Here is a 19,418-nt window from a genome sequence, read left to right as displayed (position 1 = left end):
TAAGTCTTTAGATTTGTTTCAGCTATTTTATATTTTTTAAAGGGAACCTTAATATGGTTTCAAAAGCTACTTACTAGGGTAGCTTATCTCAATTTTGTGTTAGCTAGTTTTTTTTTTTTTTCAATCAATATTTTGTAAGTCCAAAATCTAGTTTCTTTTTAATAAAAATAATTTCAAATAAAAGATAAATACCATACATATTTTCAAATTGAGAAAGTTCAACTAAATTATTGGGTCATTTCCTCCCAAACATGTCTAATTAATGCACACACAAAAAAAAAAAAAAGGCTTTTCAACACTATGACATTGATGTGGTAAAAGAGGATGATGGAGATCTTAGAGGGGAAGATAAAAAATGCTTTGGTGGGATGTTTAAGGCTTCTGTGCTAATTTTTAGCATTTCTATCACCTTACTCATGGATGGTCTCTTTGATGGAATTTTTTGGTTGCATCACAGGCTAATTATTGTCAATTTCCTAACAATTCCATTCTCTTCAATAGAAATCTCACCATACAATCTGGATTTATTGCCTTGCTCAAGTTGTCTATAAACCCAATGTGGAAAATATTTCTCACTTGTATGTTTTGTTCCAACATCTTCCTCTCTACCTCCACCCATGTCGAAAACCATCATACCATAGCTATAAACATCAGATTTAGATGAAACTTTGCCAAAGTTTTTGCTGAACACTTCCAGAGCTATATATCCAATAGTTCCTCTAGTCTCTAACATGGATACAATACTATCCTTTCTGGTGCATAATTTTGCAAGCCCCAAATCAGAAATTTTAGGATAGAAATTTTCATCAAGAAGAATGTTGTGCGGCTTTATGTCAAAATTCACAATCCTTGTGTTGCACCCACGGTGTAAGGACTCAAGTCCTTGAGCTATTCCTATTTTGGTACATTGTTTCCCATCCCAAATGATGATCACCACTCTTCAAAGGACTTCTGTAGCATATGAACTTTTCAAGAGATCCATTTGGCATAAACTCATATATTAGAGCTCTTTTCAGACCCTTAAAACAAAAACCCAAGAGGGTGACAACATTAATATGAGAAGTTCTACTAATTCTAGCAACCTCATTGATGAATTATTGTCCTTCTCCTTTAGATGCATTCAAGACTTTCACTGCTAAAAGACGATCATCAAATAGCTTTCCTTTGTACACGCTGCCATAACCTCCTTGGCCAAGTTTATATTTGAACTAATTTGTCATTTTCTTCACTTCTGAAAAGCTATACCTATTATAGCTTGAGGTCCATGGTTTCTGAGAAAGGCCTCGAGATCTTAATTACTCTTTATGATCTTCTGTAAGGAAATATTTGATGAAATTGATGGGATCTTCTTAAAACAAAAAATGAATGCACAGGTGATTAAAATTCCAACTACTTCAAGAATTATGTCAGTAGTCAATTGTAATTAATTGGAAATGAATTAGGTAGCTAGGTAGGGGAGGTTATTATAGAAAACCTTACAATTATTAGCTATTTTCTTAACTACTTAAAATTTATTGAAATATTGATAAATTAATTTCCAACTTAGAATTTAAAGTAAAATTTCCTGATTCAAAGATAATTGAGAAAGAAAATTTATTATAATATTTTGATTTGTTGAATTGAAAAATAAAATTATGGAAAAAGTTTTAGCATTACTATTTGATGGTTTAAATAAGATATATAAATGTGGTCATTAAGCATATCACCCTCCTAGTTTTGCGTATATAAATTGAGTTACACTACTTAATTTCTTTTTTTTTTAAATAAGTTTTATTTAAAATTAAAATAAAGTGGCAAATTTATATTAAAAAATAATAATTTTAAAGAAATAGCCATTTGAAACATTTTTGTTTCTAACTTAGGGACATGTTTGGAAATTAAAATAAAAATGAATTTAACTCAACTGAATATCTATTTGGTCCATAACAAGTTTAAAATTTTTAAAATTCAATTTTTTTAATAAATAAATAAATAAATTATTTTAAAAAGTAAATTCATATAAATGTGATATGATATTTTTTAAAAATTTAACTTATTTAATGAATTTTTTTTATATTAAAAATTTTAAATGCTCTTATCTAAATCATATTTTTTTTTATAAATAAAAATAAACTAAAATTAGAACATAAACATATTTAATTTAGTTTTTAATTATTTTAAGTAATATAATTTAAATAAATTTTAACTATCACTTTAAAATTTATTCTAAAATGATTAATTTGAATTATTTTTAATTAAATTAAATTGAATTGAATTGAATTTTAAGCATAAAAATCATTCTAAATGTTAAAAAAAAAGGAAGCATCATACCAATAACAACCTTCAGAGGCAACTCGGTCGACCGTTGCCTACAACAAAACAAGATAAATCATAGAATTTAAGCTTCCTGATGTCAACCTCACGGTAATGCTTTATGCATAGATCAACCCCATCTAAAATTTATTTATTTATTTATTGTTGACGACCCTTAGGCTGAAAAGTGTGTTAAATTAATGCATGCTACCCTCCTTGAAGATTCCAAGCTGCTTCTCCCATAGACTGTTGACAAGTTCAAAGTAAACGTGGAACTTAAACAAGGCTATCATCTAAGCTGTTGTCTATGTATAAGCTTAGATTAATTGTACTTTTAAAGCAAACTAAAAATTATATGTAAAATCATTGAAATGAAAAAAAAAATTATAATTTAAATTTTCATATACTAATGTTAAAAGAATTCTTTTGAAATTCTTAGGGGTCATTGCTTCATGTTCCAGAAAAAGCTAAGAAAAAGCAAAGATGAGAATGCGTTATGGTCTAATTAAAATATGCACTGCCCCTGCTCTTATTACCTAATTAACAATATGTCCTCGATTTACCATACGCTAGTGGTTCTTCACAAACAACAATAAAACATATGGTTTGTGTTTACATCACAATTTAATTTTAATTTTTTTAAGCTTCAGTAAATTAATGGTCTGAATATTAAATTAAATTATCAATTTAATATGATCAAGCTCATAGTTTAAGCTGACAGAAGACCAACAATCAATGAATATTAATTATGTGGAGTTAGTCCAATTAAATAATTATCTGTATAAATGGGTGTTATTTATTCAGTGTCTAAAAATATCTACTGAAGATAAGCATGGAAGTAGAGTAGTGGGCAAGTAGAGAAAGTAGTGTGGGTGGGTGGTTGTGGGAGTTGTGGGCGGTTACAAGTGGTTGTTGCAAGTTGTGAAAATGAAGTAGTGGTGAGAAGAAAGTGACTACTAGTGGAGAAGGTGGTAACCACCCAACTTGGTTACCAAGCAAGATTTTGCAATAAATTGACATACTGGGCTGGAGAAAAACACACACAACCAATTAATCAATACCTGATAGACACAATATCTTAACTCAAATTTTCTCTAATTCAACAATCTTTACATTTTCAAGTAGTTTTTTATTTTTTCAGCCAAGCAATCGGTCTTTTGTGTTTTAATTCAAGTGATCAATTTACATTTTTCTTGCACATATTTCAATTCTTGTAAGCAGTCTTTCAATTTTCAATACAAATTATAGCTTTCTTGTCCATATTTCCTTTCAACAATTAGTCCAATTAATTTTAAATGTTCAATTTACTTTTCAAGCAATTATTAATTTCCTGTCAAGCGATTATTTACTTTTCATGTGCAGATTTATTTTTCCAAGCGATCAATTTACTTTTTTATAAAGCAATCAATTTACGTTTTTAATGCACAAATATACTTTTCCTGCAAAGCGTTCAATTTAATTTTCCAATGAACATATTTAATTTTCAATCAAGTGCTCAATTTACTTTTCTAACGCAACATTTACATTTTTCACAATGATCAATTTACTTTTCAAGTACACTTTTACTTTTCAATGCACAAGCCTCCTATCAAGTTTTCTCAAACAATTAAGTCTTATCCATTCTCATAAAAGCTAAATGAGTGGATATCCTAACGAAGCGCATCCTGGTGGAGTTAGGTAAACTAAGGGAAGATTGGGTCCTTTCTTTCCTATTAATCATTATGTTTAGAAGTCAAACTGGCACACATTTATTTCACATTGGGATCATACGCATCCCTAGAACACTTGTATCTAGTTCACACGTGAAGAAAGGCCATACGTGTTTTTAAAATGTGTAAATTGAGTAGAATTAATTTCACAAAGAAGCAGCGATTTGGCATGCCTGTTGCACTCATTTCATATAGGCATTTTAGGGTAGTTTTGTATCTATTTTGCCCTTATATTTTAGTATATTTTATATTTTTAGCTTTATTTTAGCTTATTTGTTAACTTTAGTTACTTTATATTTGATTTTTATAATTTTACTATTTTTTATAGGTTTTTGTGGCAAATTGAGGGTCAATGAGTGCATTAGGAAGTTGTTTGAAGAAATTTAGAGTTCCCTAAGCATGGAAGAAAATTGAAGAAATCAAGCCTTGAAAGATCAAGTTAGCCGAAATTTACTTGAGACTTTGCTTATGATACTGCTCAGGATATGTCATATTGCTTAACCTTAAGCCGCAAGTCAAGCACAGCTTAAATCCTACACATTCAAGCTTTCATCCCAAGACCTACTGAGAATTGCTTGAGATCCTGCTTAGGGTAAGCAGCAGTGCTTCAGGTGCAACACAGGTCAAGCTGAAAGTTAAGCATGAGCAGAAAAACTCATTTTATTCCAAATTTGCCAAGATTTGCTGAGGGTCTACTTAACCTTAAGCAGACAGCGCAACCACAGGCCGAAAATTGCTGAAGGAGTTGCTTAGGGTAAGCAGTACCCTAAGCAGACTGTCCAAAACGTGAATAACTCTGCTGACTTGGATATTTCTGCACCTCATTTTCTATCCACTCCTTGGCTCTCATCTATTTTAAGGGCAACTTTTGGGACCATATAAAAGGATCATTTTCTAATTTTTGCCACAAGAGGAAACAATAAGAAACAAAAGGAAAGAAAATTTACAAATATAGAGAAGGAGGAGGACGCCATCATTTCTGAGGAAGAGGAGCTGCAGCAACCATCTTTGGAAGCTCTCGAAATCAGAGTTTTTGGTTCTTCTACCTGGGTTTTTCTAGTTTTAGTTCTTTTATCATGTTTTTCTTTACTTTTCCATCAATTTTTCTTGTAAATACCAACATGAGTGAGTAAACTCTTTTGATTTCAGAGTTGAGAAATATGTTTTAGATTAATTTGTGAATTTAGACTGGTTATTTCCGTATTTTATATAAGTATGAGTTTTGATTCCTTCCTTGTGTGCTTGATTTACTTGCCTAATATTGGTACCCATTGGGTATTGTGTTAAATCTTTGATTGAAAGACCGAAAGGTGAAGGTCATTGATAGATAATTAAGGATTGGAACTTAAAACTACCTAGATTTAGAAATAAACTAGGGTTTTAAGAGGAATTAATGATTGGTTACAAAACTTAATGGGTTTTAAAGTAATAAAATGTCATACGAAAGTAGGTTTGGTTATTTTAGAACACACTTTGGTTTACTTGAAAAAGATATCAAGGGAATTTAGAATCAATTACCTTCAAACTCTATTTTCCCTTAAATTTGGAATACCCAAGACAAATCACAATTAATTTATGCATAAACCCCCAACTTTGAAATTATTTTTATCATAATTAGACTTTGATTTAAATTATCTATTATTAATTTAGTTCAATTGCATCTAGATTTAGAATTTATTTGCTTGCTCTTTACCCATTTCAATTAGATTCATCAATTTACTTTGCTCATTTACATTTACCATTTATTCTTCAATCATTAGCCCAAATAATCGCTTTATTCATAGTTTGGTACTCAAACAACAAATCCTCATGGGAACGATACTTGACTCATCACTCTATTACTTGGTACGACCCGTATACTCGTGGAGACAAGCATCAAGTTTTTGGCACCGTTACCGGAGATTTAATTTTTGTTTGATATTGAACGATTGTTTGTTTGGTTAATTTGGGCATTTTATTTTATTTTTAATTTCTTTTACCATTTTACTTTGAAATTTTGGTTAGTTTGTTTTTCAAGTACTTTTATTTTATGAGAAGGACAAAAAGTGAAGAAATTAATTTATTCTTTAATCTAGAAATAGAAAAGACAGTAAGAGCTTTAAGAGCAGAAGCTAAGAGGAGAAAAACTGAATTTAAAGCTCAACAACAATAAGAAATAGCACAAGAGTAAGGGCAACTACAAGAAGAAATGGCCAACAATAATAACAACTGTTCTATGAAGGATTACGCCTATCCTAACATTGGGGATTTCATGCCAAGAATCACAAGACCAAGAGTAGAAGCTAATAATTTTGAATTGAAGCCTGTACTGTGTCTGATGGTACAACAATTACAATTTGGGGGAAGTCCAAGTGAAAGTCCACATGTGCATCTAGCACACTTTCTTGAGATCAGTGATATGTTAAAGATAAATAGAGTTTCTGATGATGCAATTTGACTCAGGTTATTCCCTTTCTCTTTGAAGGACCATACAAATAAAAGATAAATACCATATAAATTTTCAAATTGAGAAAGTTTAACTCAATTTGTTAGGTCACTTCCTCCTAAACATGTCTAATTAATGCACCAAAAAGCAAAAAAAAAAAGTTTTTCAACAATTTGTCATTGATATGGTAAAAGTGGATGATGGAGATCTTGGAGGGAAAGATAAAAAATGCTTTGGTGGGATGTTTAAGGCTTCTATGCTACCTTTTAGCATTTCTATCACCTTACTTATGGATGGTCTCTCTAATGGAATTGTTTGGATGCACCACAGGCCAATTATTGTCAATTTCCTAACAATTTCATTCTCTTCAATGGAAATCTCACCACACAATTTGGATTTATTGCCTTGCTCAAGTTGTTTATAAATCCAATGTGGAAAATATTTCTCACTCGTATGATCTGTTCCAACATCATCCTCTCTGCCTCCAACCATGTCTAAAACCATCATACCATAGCTATAAACATCAGATTTGGATGAAACTCCACCAAAGTTTCTGCTGAACACTTCCGGAGCTATATACCCAATAGTTCCTCTAGCCTCTAGCATGGATATAATACTATCCTTTCTGGTGCATAATTTTGCAAGCCCAAAATCAGAAATTTTGGGACAAAAATTTTCATCAAGAAGAATGTTGTGAGGCTTTATGTCAAAGTGCACAATCCTTGTGTTGCATCCACGGTGTAAGTACTCAAGTCCTTGAGCTATTCCTATAGCAATCTGGTGCATAGTTTCCCATCCCAAATGATGATCACTACTCTTCAAAGGACTTTTGTAGCATATGAACTTGTCAAGAGATCCATTTGGCATAAACTCATATATCAGAGCTCTTTTCTGACCCTCAAAACAAAAACCCAAGAGAGTGACAATATTAATATGAGAAGTTCTACTAATGCTGGCAACCTCATTGATGAATTCTTGTCCTTCTCCTTTAGATGCATTTAAGACTTTCACTGCTACAAGACGACCATCAAAAAGCTTTCCTTTGTACACACTGCCATAACCTCCTTGGCCAAGTTTAACTTTGAACAAATTGGTCATTTTCTTCACTTCTGAAAAGCTATACCTGTTTACAGCTAAATGCCCATGGTTTTTAAGAAAGGCCTCGAGATCTTGATTATTCTTTACGATCTTCTGTAAGGAAATTATTGATGAAACTGAAGGAATCTTTTTGAAACAAAAATTGAATGCACAGGCGATTAAAATTCCAACTACTCCAACAGTTATGCCTGCAGCCAATTGCAATTAATGGGAGATGTATCACGTAGCTATGTAGAAGAAGCGATCATAGAAAAACTTACCATTATTAAATTATTAGCTATTTTCTTAACTATTTAAAATTTATAGATTCTTAAATAATGATAATTTAATTTCCAACTTAGAATTTTAAAAAAAGAATTTCTTGATTCAAACATAATTGAGGAATGAAAATTGAAATACAATTTATTACGGATGTCCAATTTAGCCTTATTTTAGCTTTTTCAATTTAAATTCAAATCAATCCTTCCTTCTTTAATTGAAATTCACACACCAACTGTTTAAATATTTATTTTTTTAAAATATTAAAATATTATTTTATACTTTATAACTGATTTAATTAAAAATAGAAAGTATATTATTTTTATATTTTCACATTACTAATTAAATAAAAATATTCTTTATATATTTTCATATAATTAATTGAAAATAATTATAATTAATTAAAATAAAAAATACAAGAAATAATATTTTTTGGTCCATATAATTAATTAAAATATAAAATTAAAATCATTATAATAGTTAAAAATTAAAAAAAAAATTATTTTGTATTTTCATATAATTAGTAAAAATTAAAAAAGTAAAAATATAAAATAATGTGAAAAGTAATAAATTATAATTAATTAGATAACATTAAAAAATAATTAAGTAATTTATTAACAATAAAAAATATTAAAAAATATGAATAAAAAACTAACTTAAGCTGTGGTGCATGAGTTATAAATTTTTTATTTTTGAGTTAAATTGAGCTTAAATTTAAAATTTTAAGTTAATTTAAATAAAAAAAAATTAAAAGTAAAGTAAAAATTATAAATATATATAGCAAATAACAACAGTGAAGTCGAGTATTATTCCAAAGAAAATTTGTCATAATATTTGATTTGTTGATTTAAAAAAAAAATTATGGGAAAATTTTTACCATTATTATTTAATGGTTTAAACAAGATTAATTTTATCGTCATTAAACATGTCATCCTCTCATTTTTTTTTTTGTATAAAAATTGAGTTACACTTCCTACTTTCTTTTTAAATTAGTTTTATTTAAAATTAAAATAAATTAACAAATTTATATGAAAAAAATAATAATTAAAAGAAACAGATGATCGAAAAACTTTTGCCTCTAACTTAAGGACATGTTTGGAAATTAAAATAAAAATGAATTTAACTCAATAGAATTCTATTTTGATGAATAAAAAGTTTAAAATTTTTAAAATCAATTCTTTTAGTTAAAAAAATAAATAATTTATTTTAAGAAAATAAATTCATATAAATATATATATTTTTTAAGAATTTAATTTGTTTAGTGAAATTTTTTATATGAAAAAATAAAGTACTCTTAAATCGTATTTGTTTATAAATAATAATAATTTAAAATTTGAATATAGACACATTTGTTTTATTTTTAATTATTTTAAGTAATATAATTTAAATAAATTTTATCATTTTAAAATTTGTTTTTTGAATTAAAATTTTTTAAGCAGATTAAATTGAATTGAATAAGCATAAAAATCATTATAAATGGGATTAAAAAAATAATAATAATGGGAAGCATCATACCAATAACAATCTTCTGAATCACATTCGAACCACCGTTGCCTACAACAGAACAGCATACACCTATAAATCATAGAATTTTAAGATATATATATATATATATATATACAATCGCGCCTAAATTCAAGCATGTTGCACTCCTTGAAGATTCCAAGCACCTGGAATTTTCTTCATGAAATGATGGATTTTGCAATCAAATGACTGTATACCTATCACATGTAATACTGGGATAAATATATATGATTATTTTTATAAAAATTATTAAATTTTAATTTTTTTATAAAATTTATATAATTTTAATTTAATTTTAAAATTATTGTGAATAAAAATTAAAAATTTTTAAATTAATTTATTAACTTCTCAATTATTTTATAAATAAAATTATATAATTAATGAATATTTTATAAATAAAATTATATAATTAATGAATATTGATGAATAAAAAATGAGAAAAGAGACGAGGTGAAAACCGAGTGAATAATTAAATACTTTTTATGCATTTAAATTTTTTTTAAAAATTAATAAAATAAAATAATTTTATTTATAAAATAATTAATAGGCTAATAAGTTAAGTTGAAAACTTTTAATTTATATTTATATTGATTTTTATAAAGTTAAATCGAAATTTAATAAATTTTATAAAAAAATTAAAATCAATTTATTTTTATGAAAAAATATATAAAATTCCACAAAGGCCTAGGTTCAGTTGCAGAGAAGTCAACAAAGGCAGATTCCAAGCTCTTTCTCTCATGGACCGTTGACAGGTTCAAATTTCAAAGTACACGTAGAAAGCAAACAAGATATTCAACTCGTATTTTTTCTTAAAAATTTTCTGAATGATAAAATGGGCAGAACTGAAGAAAGTAGACTCTTATGCTAATGAACAGAGCTGATCACAGGCAATAGATTCAGATTTTACCGAAAAAGGAAAGGCAAGGCAAGGCCTAACTGGATTCCTAATGATGGCAATTCATACGCTAATGCTATATGTGCAGTCTAATCAGAATGTGCACTGTTCTTGCTGTTATTACCCAAACATTAAACAATTTGTCCGCAATCTACCATATGCTAATAGTCCTTCCTATCCCTTCGATCACCAACAACAATAAATCATATATGGTTTGATAATTTTATCCATGCCTTTTGGTTTTTCACAAGTGAAGCTGGACATATTAGACAAGTTTGTGGTGTACTAGAAAATACGCAAATTGTTGATGAGAACCTAGTGTACTAGAAGATTTTTGTCAATGGGCTTGGCTAGATTTATATTAAAAGTAAATTATAGTTTAATTTTTTTAATACATTTTTTAAAATTAAATAGCTTATTTGTTCTCAATAGCTTATTTGTCCTTAAGAGCTTATTTGATCTAGCTTTAAAAATATGAAACACTTATTTGATTTTGGGTTAATGGTAAAAAAACTATGAAGTTATCTAATTTTGCAATTAAATCCTAAAGTTTGTATAATTATCAATTAAATACTCATAATTGATTGATGTCTTAAATTGACTTGACTGTTAGTATGTGATACTTGATAAGTAATTGTAATGACATTTGTTTTGACTATTTTGGTTGGGAGTTATACTTTATAAGTTTGTTGATAACTGATATTAATGAACAATTGATCAAAGAGAATGACTATTTTTTTTTTTTCAGTTGTTTGATCCACCATATAATGGCTAGAGAAGAAGCTATTGACACATTTACTTCAATAAAAAAATGCTCTTAAGGAGAAAATTATAGAGTTTGAGAAAATTAATAACAAATCACTGAGAAATGGATGCAACTTAGTAAACAGTATAATTAAAATGATCTAATAATTGATTATTTACAGAATAAAGTTGAAGTGTTGATAAAAATAAAAAGTATAATAAAATTTAACTTGTAATTTCTTATTTGTTGAAATATATTAATGGTTTATTGATGGTCAAATCAATTTGAGATATTAATCAAATGTTAAGATTTAATTGATAATTATGTAAATTATAAAATTTAATTATAAAAATTGACAAACTTAATGAGCTTTTTTGACAACTAACCTTTTAATTTTTTTTTTAAAGTTAAAGGGCTTAATTAATGCATCTTACGTTCCTTGAAGATTCCAAGTTGTTTCTCTCATAGACTGTTGACAGGTTTCTCCCATAGACTGTTGACAGGTTCAAACTTGAAAGTAAACGTGGAACTTGAGCAAGAGTTTCATCAAAGCTTTTTTTTTCTATGCACAACTTAGAATAATTGTATTATTAAATCAAATTAAAAATTATATATAAACTCATTATAATTAAAAAAAATTGGGATTTAACTTTCCATATAATAATGTTAAAAAAATTTTTGAAATTCCTTGGGGCTGTTGCTTCCCCTTGTCCCAGAAAAAGCTTTGTGAGACAGAGACACTAGGTGTGTAGTGCTCACTGCTAATGAAAAAGCGAAGATGTGAATAGGGTTGTAAACAAATTAATCTGATTGTGAGCTGTTTGAAATTCGATTTGAAAGTTTGATTCGGTTCAATCCATTTAAAAAATGATCAAGTTTAAATTTTATTTTTAGAATCATTTAATAAACGAGTCAAGTTCAAACTTAGTAGCATTCGGCTCGTTAAAGCTTACGAGTCGACTTATTTACAAATTGGCAAGTTAACTCATGAATAGATTCGTTTGTAAAAATATTTATATTAATTATTATATTTCAATATATTATAAATATTTATTATTTTATTTAAAAATATTTTAAAAATAATATATTGTTTAAAATTATGATATAATCAATATATAAAATATATTTATTAAATATAGTTATTTGTAATTTAAATTTAATTTTTTATGAAAATTAAATTTTTTTATAAGAAAGCTAATTAAATTATGTAGATCAAATTTCATAGCTATGAACTTAAATTCACTAAATGAGCCGAGTTACACAATATTCGATTCAAAAAGAAGCTCGGTTTAGCTCAACTCATTTAGAATTCATTTTTTGAAACAAGTCAAATTTAAACTTATAGATATTCAGCTCGAGTTTGACACGAGTTAAGTTCAAGTTCGACTCAAATTTGAAAAATTTTTGATGAAACAAGTTTAAACTCTTTAAAACTCAGTTCGAGTTGATTGTTTACACCTTTAGATAGAATACGTTATGGTCTATTTCTAATCAGAATATGCACATATGAATCCACATTTTATCTAATTTTTGTGGATGATTATGGCTATGCTAATAGTATTCACTAACTCTTCAGGCAGAACAATAAATCATATGGTGGAAAACACTTTTTTTATTTAGATGAGTAATGTTATGCGTACCTTTTGCTTTTGGACAATTATAAGGATAGGGTTGGTCACGGCAAAGACAAGTGAAGCGGAAAGTAGAAGAGTCGGTGCCGCATATCCCACCCGAATGCACACATTCATAGCACATTGGAATTGTATCAAACATGTACGTTACGTTAAAACCTTCTCTCAAAGCGTTACTTAAAGCTTCCATTCCACCACTAATAAGTTGTTCAACATCCACCTTTGGAACTGTAACTTCTACCCGGATGTTACAATCTGAGGGGTCTTGGTTCCACTTGCTCAAAAGCCAATCAGTTGCATAAAATGCATCCCGTTGTTCGCCATTTACAGAACACGGAATTTTGTATAAAGTGGGTACCTTCGTAGCCTCGTTTGAGCAATTGTAGAATAGGCTTACGTTTTCATACTCCGGCACATAACTGAACGGAGTATCGTTCAGAGTTGTATTAAGAATCTCAGCAACACCAGGAGGACAAACATTTTGCGATAAATCCTTTCGAGAAATGATCATCACTCTTTCGGATTGATTCACGAACTTCACATAAAATTCTTGATCATTTATAGTTATAACAGGGTACGGACCTTCTTGGCACCGGAGCCTGAATCCTTGATAACCGCAGATTTCAGGTCGCTCATCGCCCCAGAAAGGATAAGAAAGATTTGGCAGGTTTCCACACTGGAATGGTGTGAAGCACTCTCTATAAAACTCATCTTCTTCACAATAAGATGTTGGAACAAAGACTAAGAGAAAGAAGAAGGTGATGATGAAGTGTACATGGGGCAGCAGGAAGACACGGGCACCCATCTTTTTTTCCTCAGATAAGATGAAGGAGAGAAGGAATGGTAAGAGAAGGGGGTTTTGATGGTAATATATTGTAAAATAAATCTAAAGTATCTTTTTTCAAAGAAATGAAAGAGATAGGACAAGAAGGCTGCTACACTTCTTCCTCCCGTCCTATTATAATACATATAATGTAAATCAAGTGGCAAGAAATGAGTCCCTTTGGGAATTATGAATTATGCTTAGGAGATAGAAATGGCATTTAATTTGACCAAGACTTTGATGATTTGTTTGGTAGAAGGACCGCAGATTTCAGGTCGCTCATCGCTCCAGAAAGGATAAGAAAGATTTGACAGGTGTCCACACTTGAATGGGGTGAAGCACTGACTATAATACTCATCACCTTCACAATAAGATGTTGGAACAAAGACTAGGAGAAAGAAGAGGGTGACGATGGAGTGCACTTGGGGCAGCAGGAAGACATGGGCACCCATTTTTTTTAGTAAAAATAAAAATAAGAGGAGATTGTTCAATTCCAACAGAGATTAGCAAGAAAAATGGGGTTTAAATGGAGATAAATTGTTAAAACAATTACTCTCATTTAATTTCAAAAAAAAAAAAAAAAACTCTCATTTTTCCAGGAATTGAAAGTGATGGGAAGGCGATTTCTTCCAAAAATAGTGACCGTTACTTCTTTTGACAAGAAACATTGCTAGTAAATGAGAACTCAATTTCACTTTTTTTTTCCCTCTTATAATTACACAAATGACACCTCTTGTAATAATAAAATATTTAAATTATAATTTATAATATTAAATTCACTGATCTTTTATTTAAGCAACATAAAATTTTTAGTGACCTTTAGTAGTCAATCTTTAAATTATTTATATTAGCGTGACATTTATCAAATTAAAAAAATTATAATTTTATCAATTAGTAGCTTCAAGTAAATCGATTTTATACTCATATGTATAATTTGAATTAGAATAAACGAGAGAAAAATTAGAGAGAAATTATTTTAAAATATTATTTTTAATTAATTATTTTTTTGATAAATATCAAATTAATAGAGAAAAAATATATTTTTTTTAATTAAGCAAGTAACATGTCAACAAAAAATAAATATATATATTTATGGCCATAAAAAAATTTTATATTACTTAACTTATAAAATAAAATTTAATACTATAAATTAAAATTTAGATATTTTATTATTATATATTTCTTAATTGAGGTATTTTATTATTACATATCTCAGTAGACGTATCGCGTATATAATATACCATTTTTCCTTCCTACTCTCCCGAAAAAACTTGCTAAACCCTTGTCTATATGCACTATAAGACAAAAGCATATATATCTTTTCCTCCAAGGTCGCGATTACTATTTCCCCGCAGTGACGTGTAAAATTAGCGATACACTAATCGTGCAGATAATTAAATCCAGGGAAAACTTGACCTCTTTCCGCGCCAATATGCAATGAACAGGAATTTTAGGAAGGATATATTTGATATGGAAGGAGACGAAAAAATAAAACAAAAAAAATTTAGTTAATTAATTTAAAATTACTAGAAAATTTATAAGCCACTAAATAATTTTAAATGCCTCAAATAATTTCGCAAAATACTCAGTGACAAATAAAATAAAAGTATAATATTGAGAAAAATTTGAAAAATCATAAAAAAATTCAAAAATTTTGAAATAAAAGAAAATATTTCCGAATAAAAAATTTGGGGTAATACAATCTCCATCTTGTATATGGTCTGTCCATCGCCAATTTTAGTTTGTCCATATCTCATCTCCAATATGCTGATGACATTTTATTATTAATTCATTAGGCATATGAATCTGAATTTATAAATGTTAATTTGTAAGGCATATGATATTGAAAATAGAGGATTCAGCCCCCTGATCTCATACGAAGCAAGAATTCCTAGAAAGAAAATATAGAGAATTTAAGAATGAAGAGGGAAATAGAAGAGAAATAGAGAGAGAAAAAATATCTCAAGTTTTTATTGATATCTTTCATGGCCTTGAGACTACAATCAGGTCTTTTAAGCAATACACAAGTAAAGAATTAACTATATACAAATAAAGAACTAACTAACTAACTACTTTGCTTCATCTAGCACCTAATTCTATTCAAGATTTGACAAACTCTATAATATGTTCAAGCTTAAATACAATTTTAAGTGCTCCTTTCTTCATTGAGGCTACTATAGCTGGATAACAATATCCACCAGCACCTACATGCTTCTGAAGATTTTGGCAGCTTGCCTGCAGTTGCCCAAACATAGCTGTAAGGACTCCTTTTAAACTTCTAGGCAATCAATAACAACTGTTCAATATAAGTGGACCTTTCTTCTGCCATGAAGTCCAATTCACACTTATCAGTGGCCTTCAACATGGCTCCCTCATCCTTGTTAACTAGTAAGAAGTTCTCCTGGTTAAGATCATAATACATCACATTTACGTCTTCTTGTACAACCAACTCATCAAAATTGTGGTAGTTCAATTCAACTAATGTAAGTGTTAGATTTATGACCAAAAATCCTAGTTGACTTGGAAGGCCTTTTCCCAACTTGAGTAGGAGAAATATTCCTTAATAGATTAGAGGTATATTTCCTATGTAGAGTAGAACTCCTATTTAGTGTTATTCCTAAATTGAGTGAGACTTCTAATCAGATTAAGATTAAAGAAATTAACATTATAAATAGTAAAATAGTGAAAAGGTCATTTGGCTTTGCCCATGGAGAGTAGCTTTGTCTATTAAAGAGAGGGGCTTTCAACTCATGGTGTGGGGCTATTGCCCATTATAAAGAGGGGCTTTGCTAATTGCTGAGGATTTGGCTCTGCCCATTAATGAGGAGCTCTCGCCTATTGCAGTCCTATGAAGGGAAAGACGCTTTGGCCTAAGTTGGGATAAGAGCATAATCCAATAAGAAGGGATTATAGCCCATTGTAGTTGAAAACACCCTTTGTGGTGTAGTAGTTAAAGTAGTAAATATATTGGGTTATGTCTAGAGGAGACCAAGAAGACTAACTAATATTTACTATGAGTAGTTTGATATAAGGGTTCTCTTGGGTATAATTATGTTAATGGGTAGTCTAGCTTTAAACTTGCAATTGATGATCTATTGTTGATGATAGTGGAACATAACATGCTCGTGGATGTAGCCCTTTGTTGAGAGGGTGAACGACATAATATTAGTGTTTTGTATGTTTACTTTGTTTTTTTATAGTTTACACGCTTTTGCAGTGCACAATAATTGATATCAGAGCACGGGGATGATCTTGGTCAGTTTGGTTGAAGATAGAGCTACTGCGACATGTAGAAAGTTGCACATGCAACAATGGTGATGGTGGAGAGTCAAAATTGAGTGGTGCTCTTGATGCTAAATCAAGAAAGTTGATGCCATAAGATTTTTGGAAGAAAAAATCAAGTTACACCCAAGATGAAGATTGAAAAGGTTGATGATTTGAAGGGTTTAAGCTCAAGTATGGAGATTTGAAGATTGAAGACACCAAATATGAGGTATGATATAGTTGATAGATTTTGTGTAAAGGTGGAGATTGTTAGATTTATAACTCAAAATCCTAGTTGATCCGGAAGACCTTTTCCCAATTTGTGTGGAAGAAATATTCCTCAATAAGATGGGGATATATTTCCTAAATAAAGTAGAACTCATACTTTAGTGTTATTCCTAAATAGAGTGGGCCTCCTAATTAGATTAGGATTAAGGAAATTAATATTATAAATAGGAGAATGGTAAAAGGTTTATTTGACTTTGCCCATTGAGATTGGCTTTGCCCATTGAAGAGAGTGACTTTTAGCTCATGCTGTGGGGCTGTCATCCATTATAAAGAGGGGCTTTACCAATTATTGAGGATTTGGCTTTGCCCATTAATGAGGGGCTCTTGCCCATTACAATCTTATAAAGGGAATGATGCTTTGCCCTAAGGTGAAGAAAGATCATAATTTAAGAGGAAGGGATTATAGCCCATTGTTGTTAAAGACACCCTTTTGGGTGTAGTAGTTAAAGTAGTAAATATATTAAGTTATGTCTAGAGGAGATTGGCAGGACTAACTAATATATTTATTATGTATAGTTTGATATAAAAGTTCTCTTGAGCGTAATAGGGTTAATGGGTAATATAGCTTTGAGCTTGTAATTAATGACTCCAAACCTATTCCCAATATAGCAGCAACTCAATCATGACTCCAAAGGTAAAAACCTAAAGAGACAGATCTAAAATACGACCATGTAGAAGACAAAACAACATAAGCATAGGACCATAGACCCATGACCAACAGCACGCAACAAGCCCATAGAATAATAACAATTTGAAATATATAACAGCAAACCAAAGAACAATGACAGAGTTAAACCAACACTTTAACAACAAGAGAGGGTAACATTGATAGTAAAACATGATCAAAGATAAGAACAAACCTGACAGCCTAATAGCAGCCAAAGGATCTAGAGAGTAACCCAAACTATTATAGAGAGATAAGAGACCTAGATTACTATATTAGACAAAAAACTTTAGCAAGTAAAATTTTCAAGACTAATTGCTTTAAGCGAGCTTTGGGAATTCTTTTTCCAAGCTTTAATCTCTTAACTGATCTGGTCCACCATAAATTCTATCACTTTATCTTCAGGTTCAAAGAAAGAAAGGCCTAACATTTTCTCAACTTTAAATGTTTGTTATGTTTCCTCTACCACATTGAATGGTGGTTCACTTGGTTGAGCCATAGAGAGATTTTTACAAATTTTACAAATGGCATGGCCTATATCACTCTCTGTAGTGACTCTATAAGGACTGGACAGGGAATCCTTGAAGAAGCAAGGGGCACAAGTAGACCTTTTCTTCTACATCTTAGAGAGACCTAGCTTTTTACACCTATGCTTACCCATTTTCTGCAACTTTGGAACAAAGTCAAGAAAGTTATAAATAAGCTTCCTTATTCTTCTTTACTTAGAGAACCAAGAAAACTTGATAGCATTATGGGAATAGTGGACCAGGGAGGGCAGAGAAGATTTAACAAAGGGTACCAATGCTAAAGGGTTAGGATCAAGAGGGTAGGAGATATTGATGATACACTACGAGACTTACTAGGAATGCCTTCAAGCTTTTCCAAGTTAAGAGAAGAGGGGGCTTATCAATGAGGTTTGACACAAGTTCTAAATTTGGCCTTCGTAGGACTATCTAATGAAATGAACTTGCCAAAATGGCTACTAAGCCAAATGAAAGCATGGAGGGGGCCTCCATGAAAATTGATTTAGATTAACCTACTTGATATGGAATGAGAATACTGCCAAGGGTGAACATCCTCAATCCATTTCTAAAGCTAGGCATATGAATTTGTTAAGAAATTATTCATGATATCTTTACTATCAAAGATTAGCAAAGGCATATTATGTCCATAGGGTTTCACATCAATAAAAAAAATACTCGCTGACATTAACCGCGCTTGCAAACAATCTAAGGAATGAATGTCTTTGAAAACCCCTATTACCGACTTAGAGAGCCAAGCCTAGTTCGCTTTCTCAATCAAATATGGTATCTTATAGTTACCAGCTTCCACAACTTAGTGTTATGAATTCATAGATTCTCTTGGACATCTTGGACATATGTTAAAGCCAATGTTTGAACCTTGTCTACTATGTAGATTTTTTATCTAGAGGGCCTACTATGCATTTAATTTAGATCATGGTGCTGGAGTTAAGTTTCCCTTGTATACTTAGAAATGGATGCTCTAATCTTAAATGACCCTGTTTAGATAGTGTCAAAGACAGGGAGAAGATGATATACCACTAACACTGACCTTTGCTCTCTCTTGGTTAGTTTGTTTGGGATATGGGTGTCTTGGATGGCAACAAATTTGGTGAAGGCCTTCTAACGTCCTTCTACACTAGAGTTAGGTGGAAAGTTTTCGAAAAAGATTAAAGGGAATGAGACATGATTTTTAGGTGAGTTTTGGGCCGGCATTAGTTGAACAAGGGCAGCCATTTCTTTTTGTATATTTCTTAAATGGTATAGTTTGCTACTGGTTTT

At 30.1% G+C, this 19,418-nt stretch overlaps 1 protein-coding gene and 1 pseudogene across 1 annotated transcript; both read right to left on the bottom strand.

Annotated features, from left to right (window-relative positions):
• Window positions 1-298: 298 nt before the first annotated feature.
• LOC131182931 (PR5-like receptor kinase) lies at window positions 299-1,826 on the bottom strand (annotated as a pseudogene).
• Window positions 1,827-6,042: 4,216 nt separating this feature from the next.
• LOC110642668 (LEAF RUST 10 DISEASE-RESISTANCE LOCUS RECEPTOR-LIKE PROTEIN KINASE-like 2.4) lies at window positions 6,043-13,593 on the bottom strand. Its single transcript, XM_058153878.1, has 3 exons — window positions 12,587-13,593; window positions 9,298-9,336; window positions 6,043-7,712 (listed from the first exon to the last, which is right to left on the bottom strand). Exons 1-3 carry the CDS (start codon window positions 13,380-13,382, stop codon window positions 6,592-6,594), a joined length of 1,956 nt encoding a protein of 651 aa, XP_058009861.1. The 5' UTR covers window positions 13,383-13,593; the 3' UTR covers window positions 6,043-6,591.
• Window positions 13,594-19,418: the final 5,825 nt, after the last annotated feature.

This window comes from Hevea brasiliensis, chromosome 9, assembly GCF_030052815.1.
Source record: "Hevea brasiliensis isolate MT/VB/25A 57/8 chromosome 9, ASM3005281v1, whole genome shotgun sequence".
Classification (NCBI taxonomy): Eukaryota; Viridiplantae; Streptophyta; class Magnoliopsida; order Malpighiales; family Euphorbiaceae; genus Hevea; species Hevea brasiliensis.
This window is presented reverse-complemented; position numbering and strand designations above follow the sequence as displayed.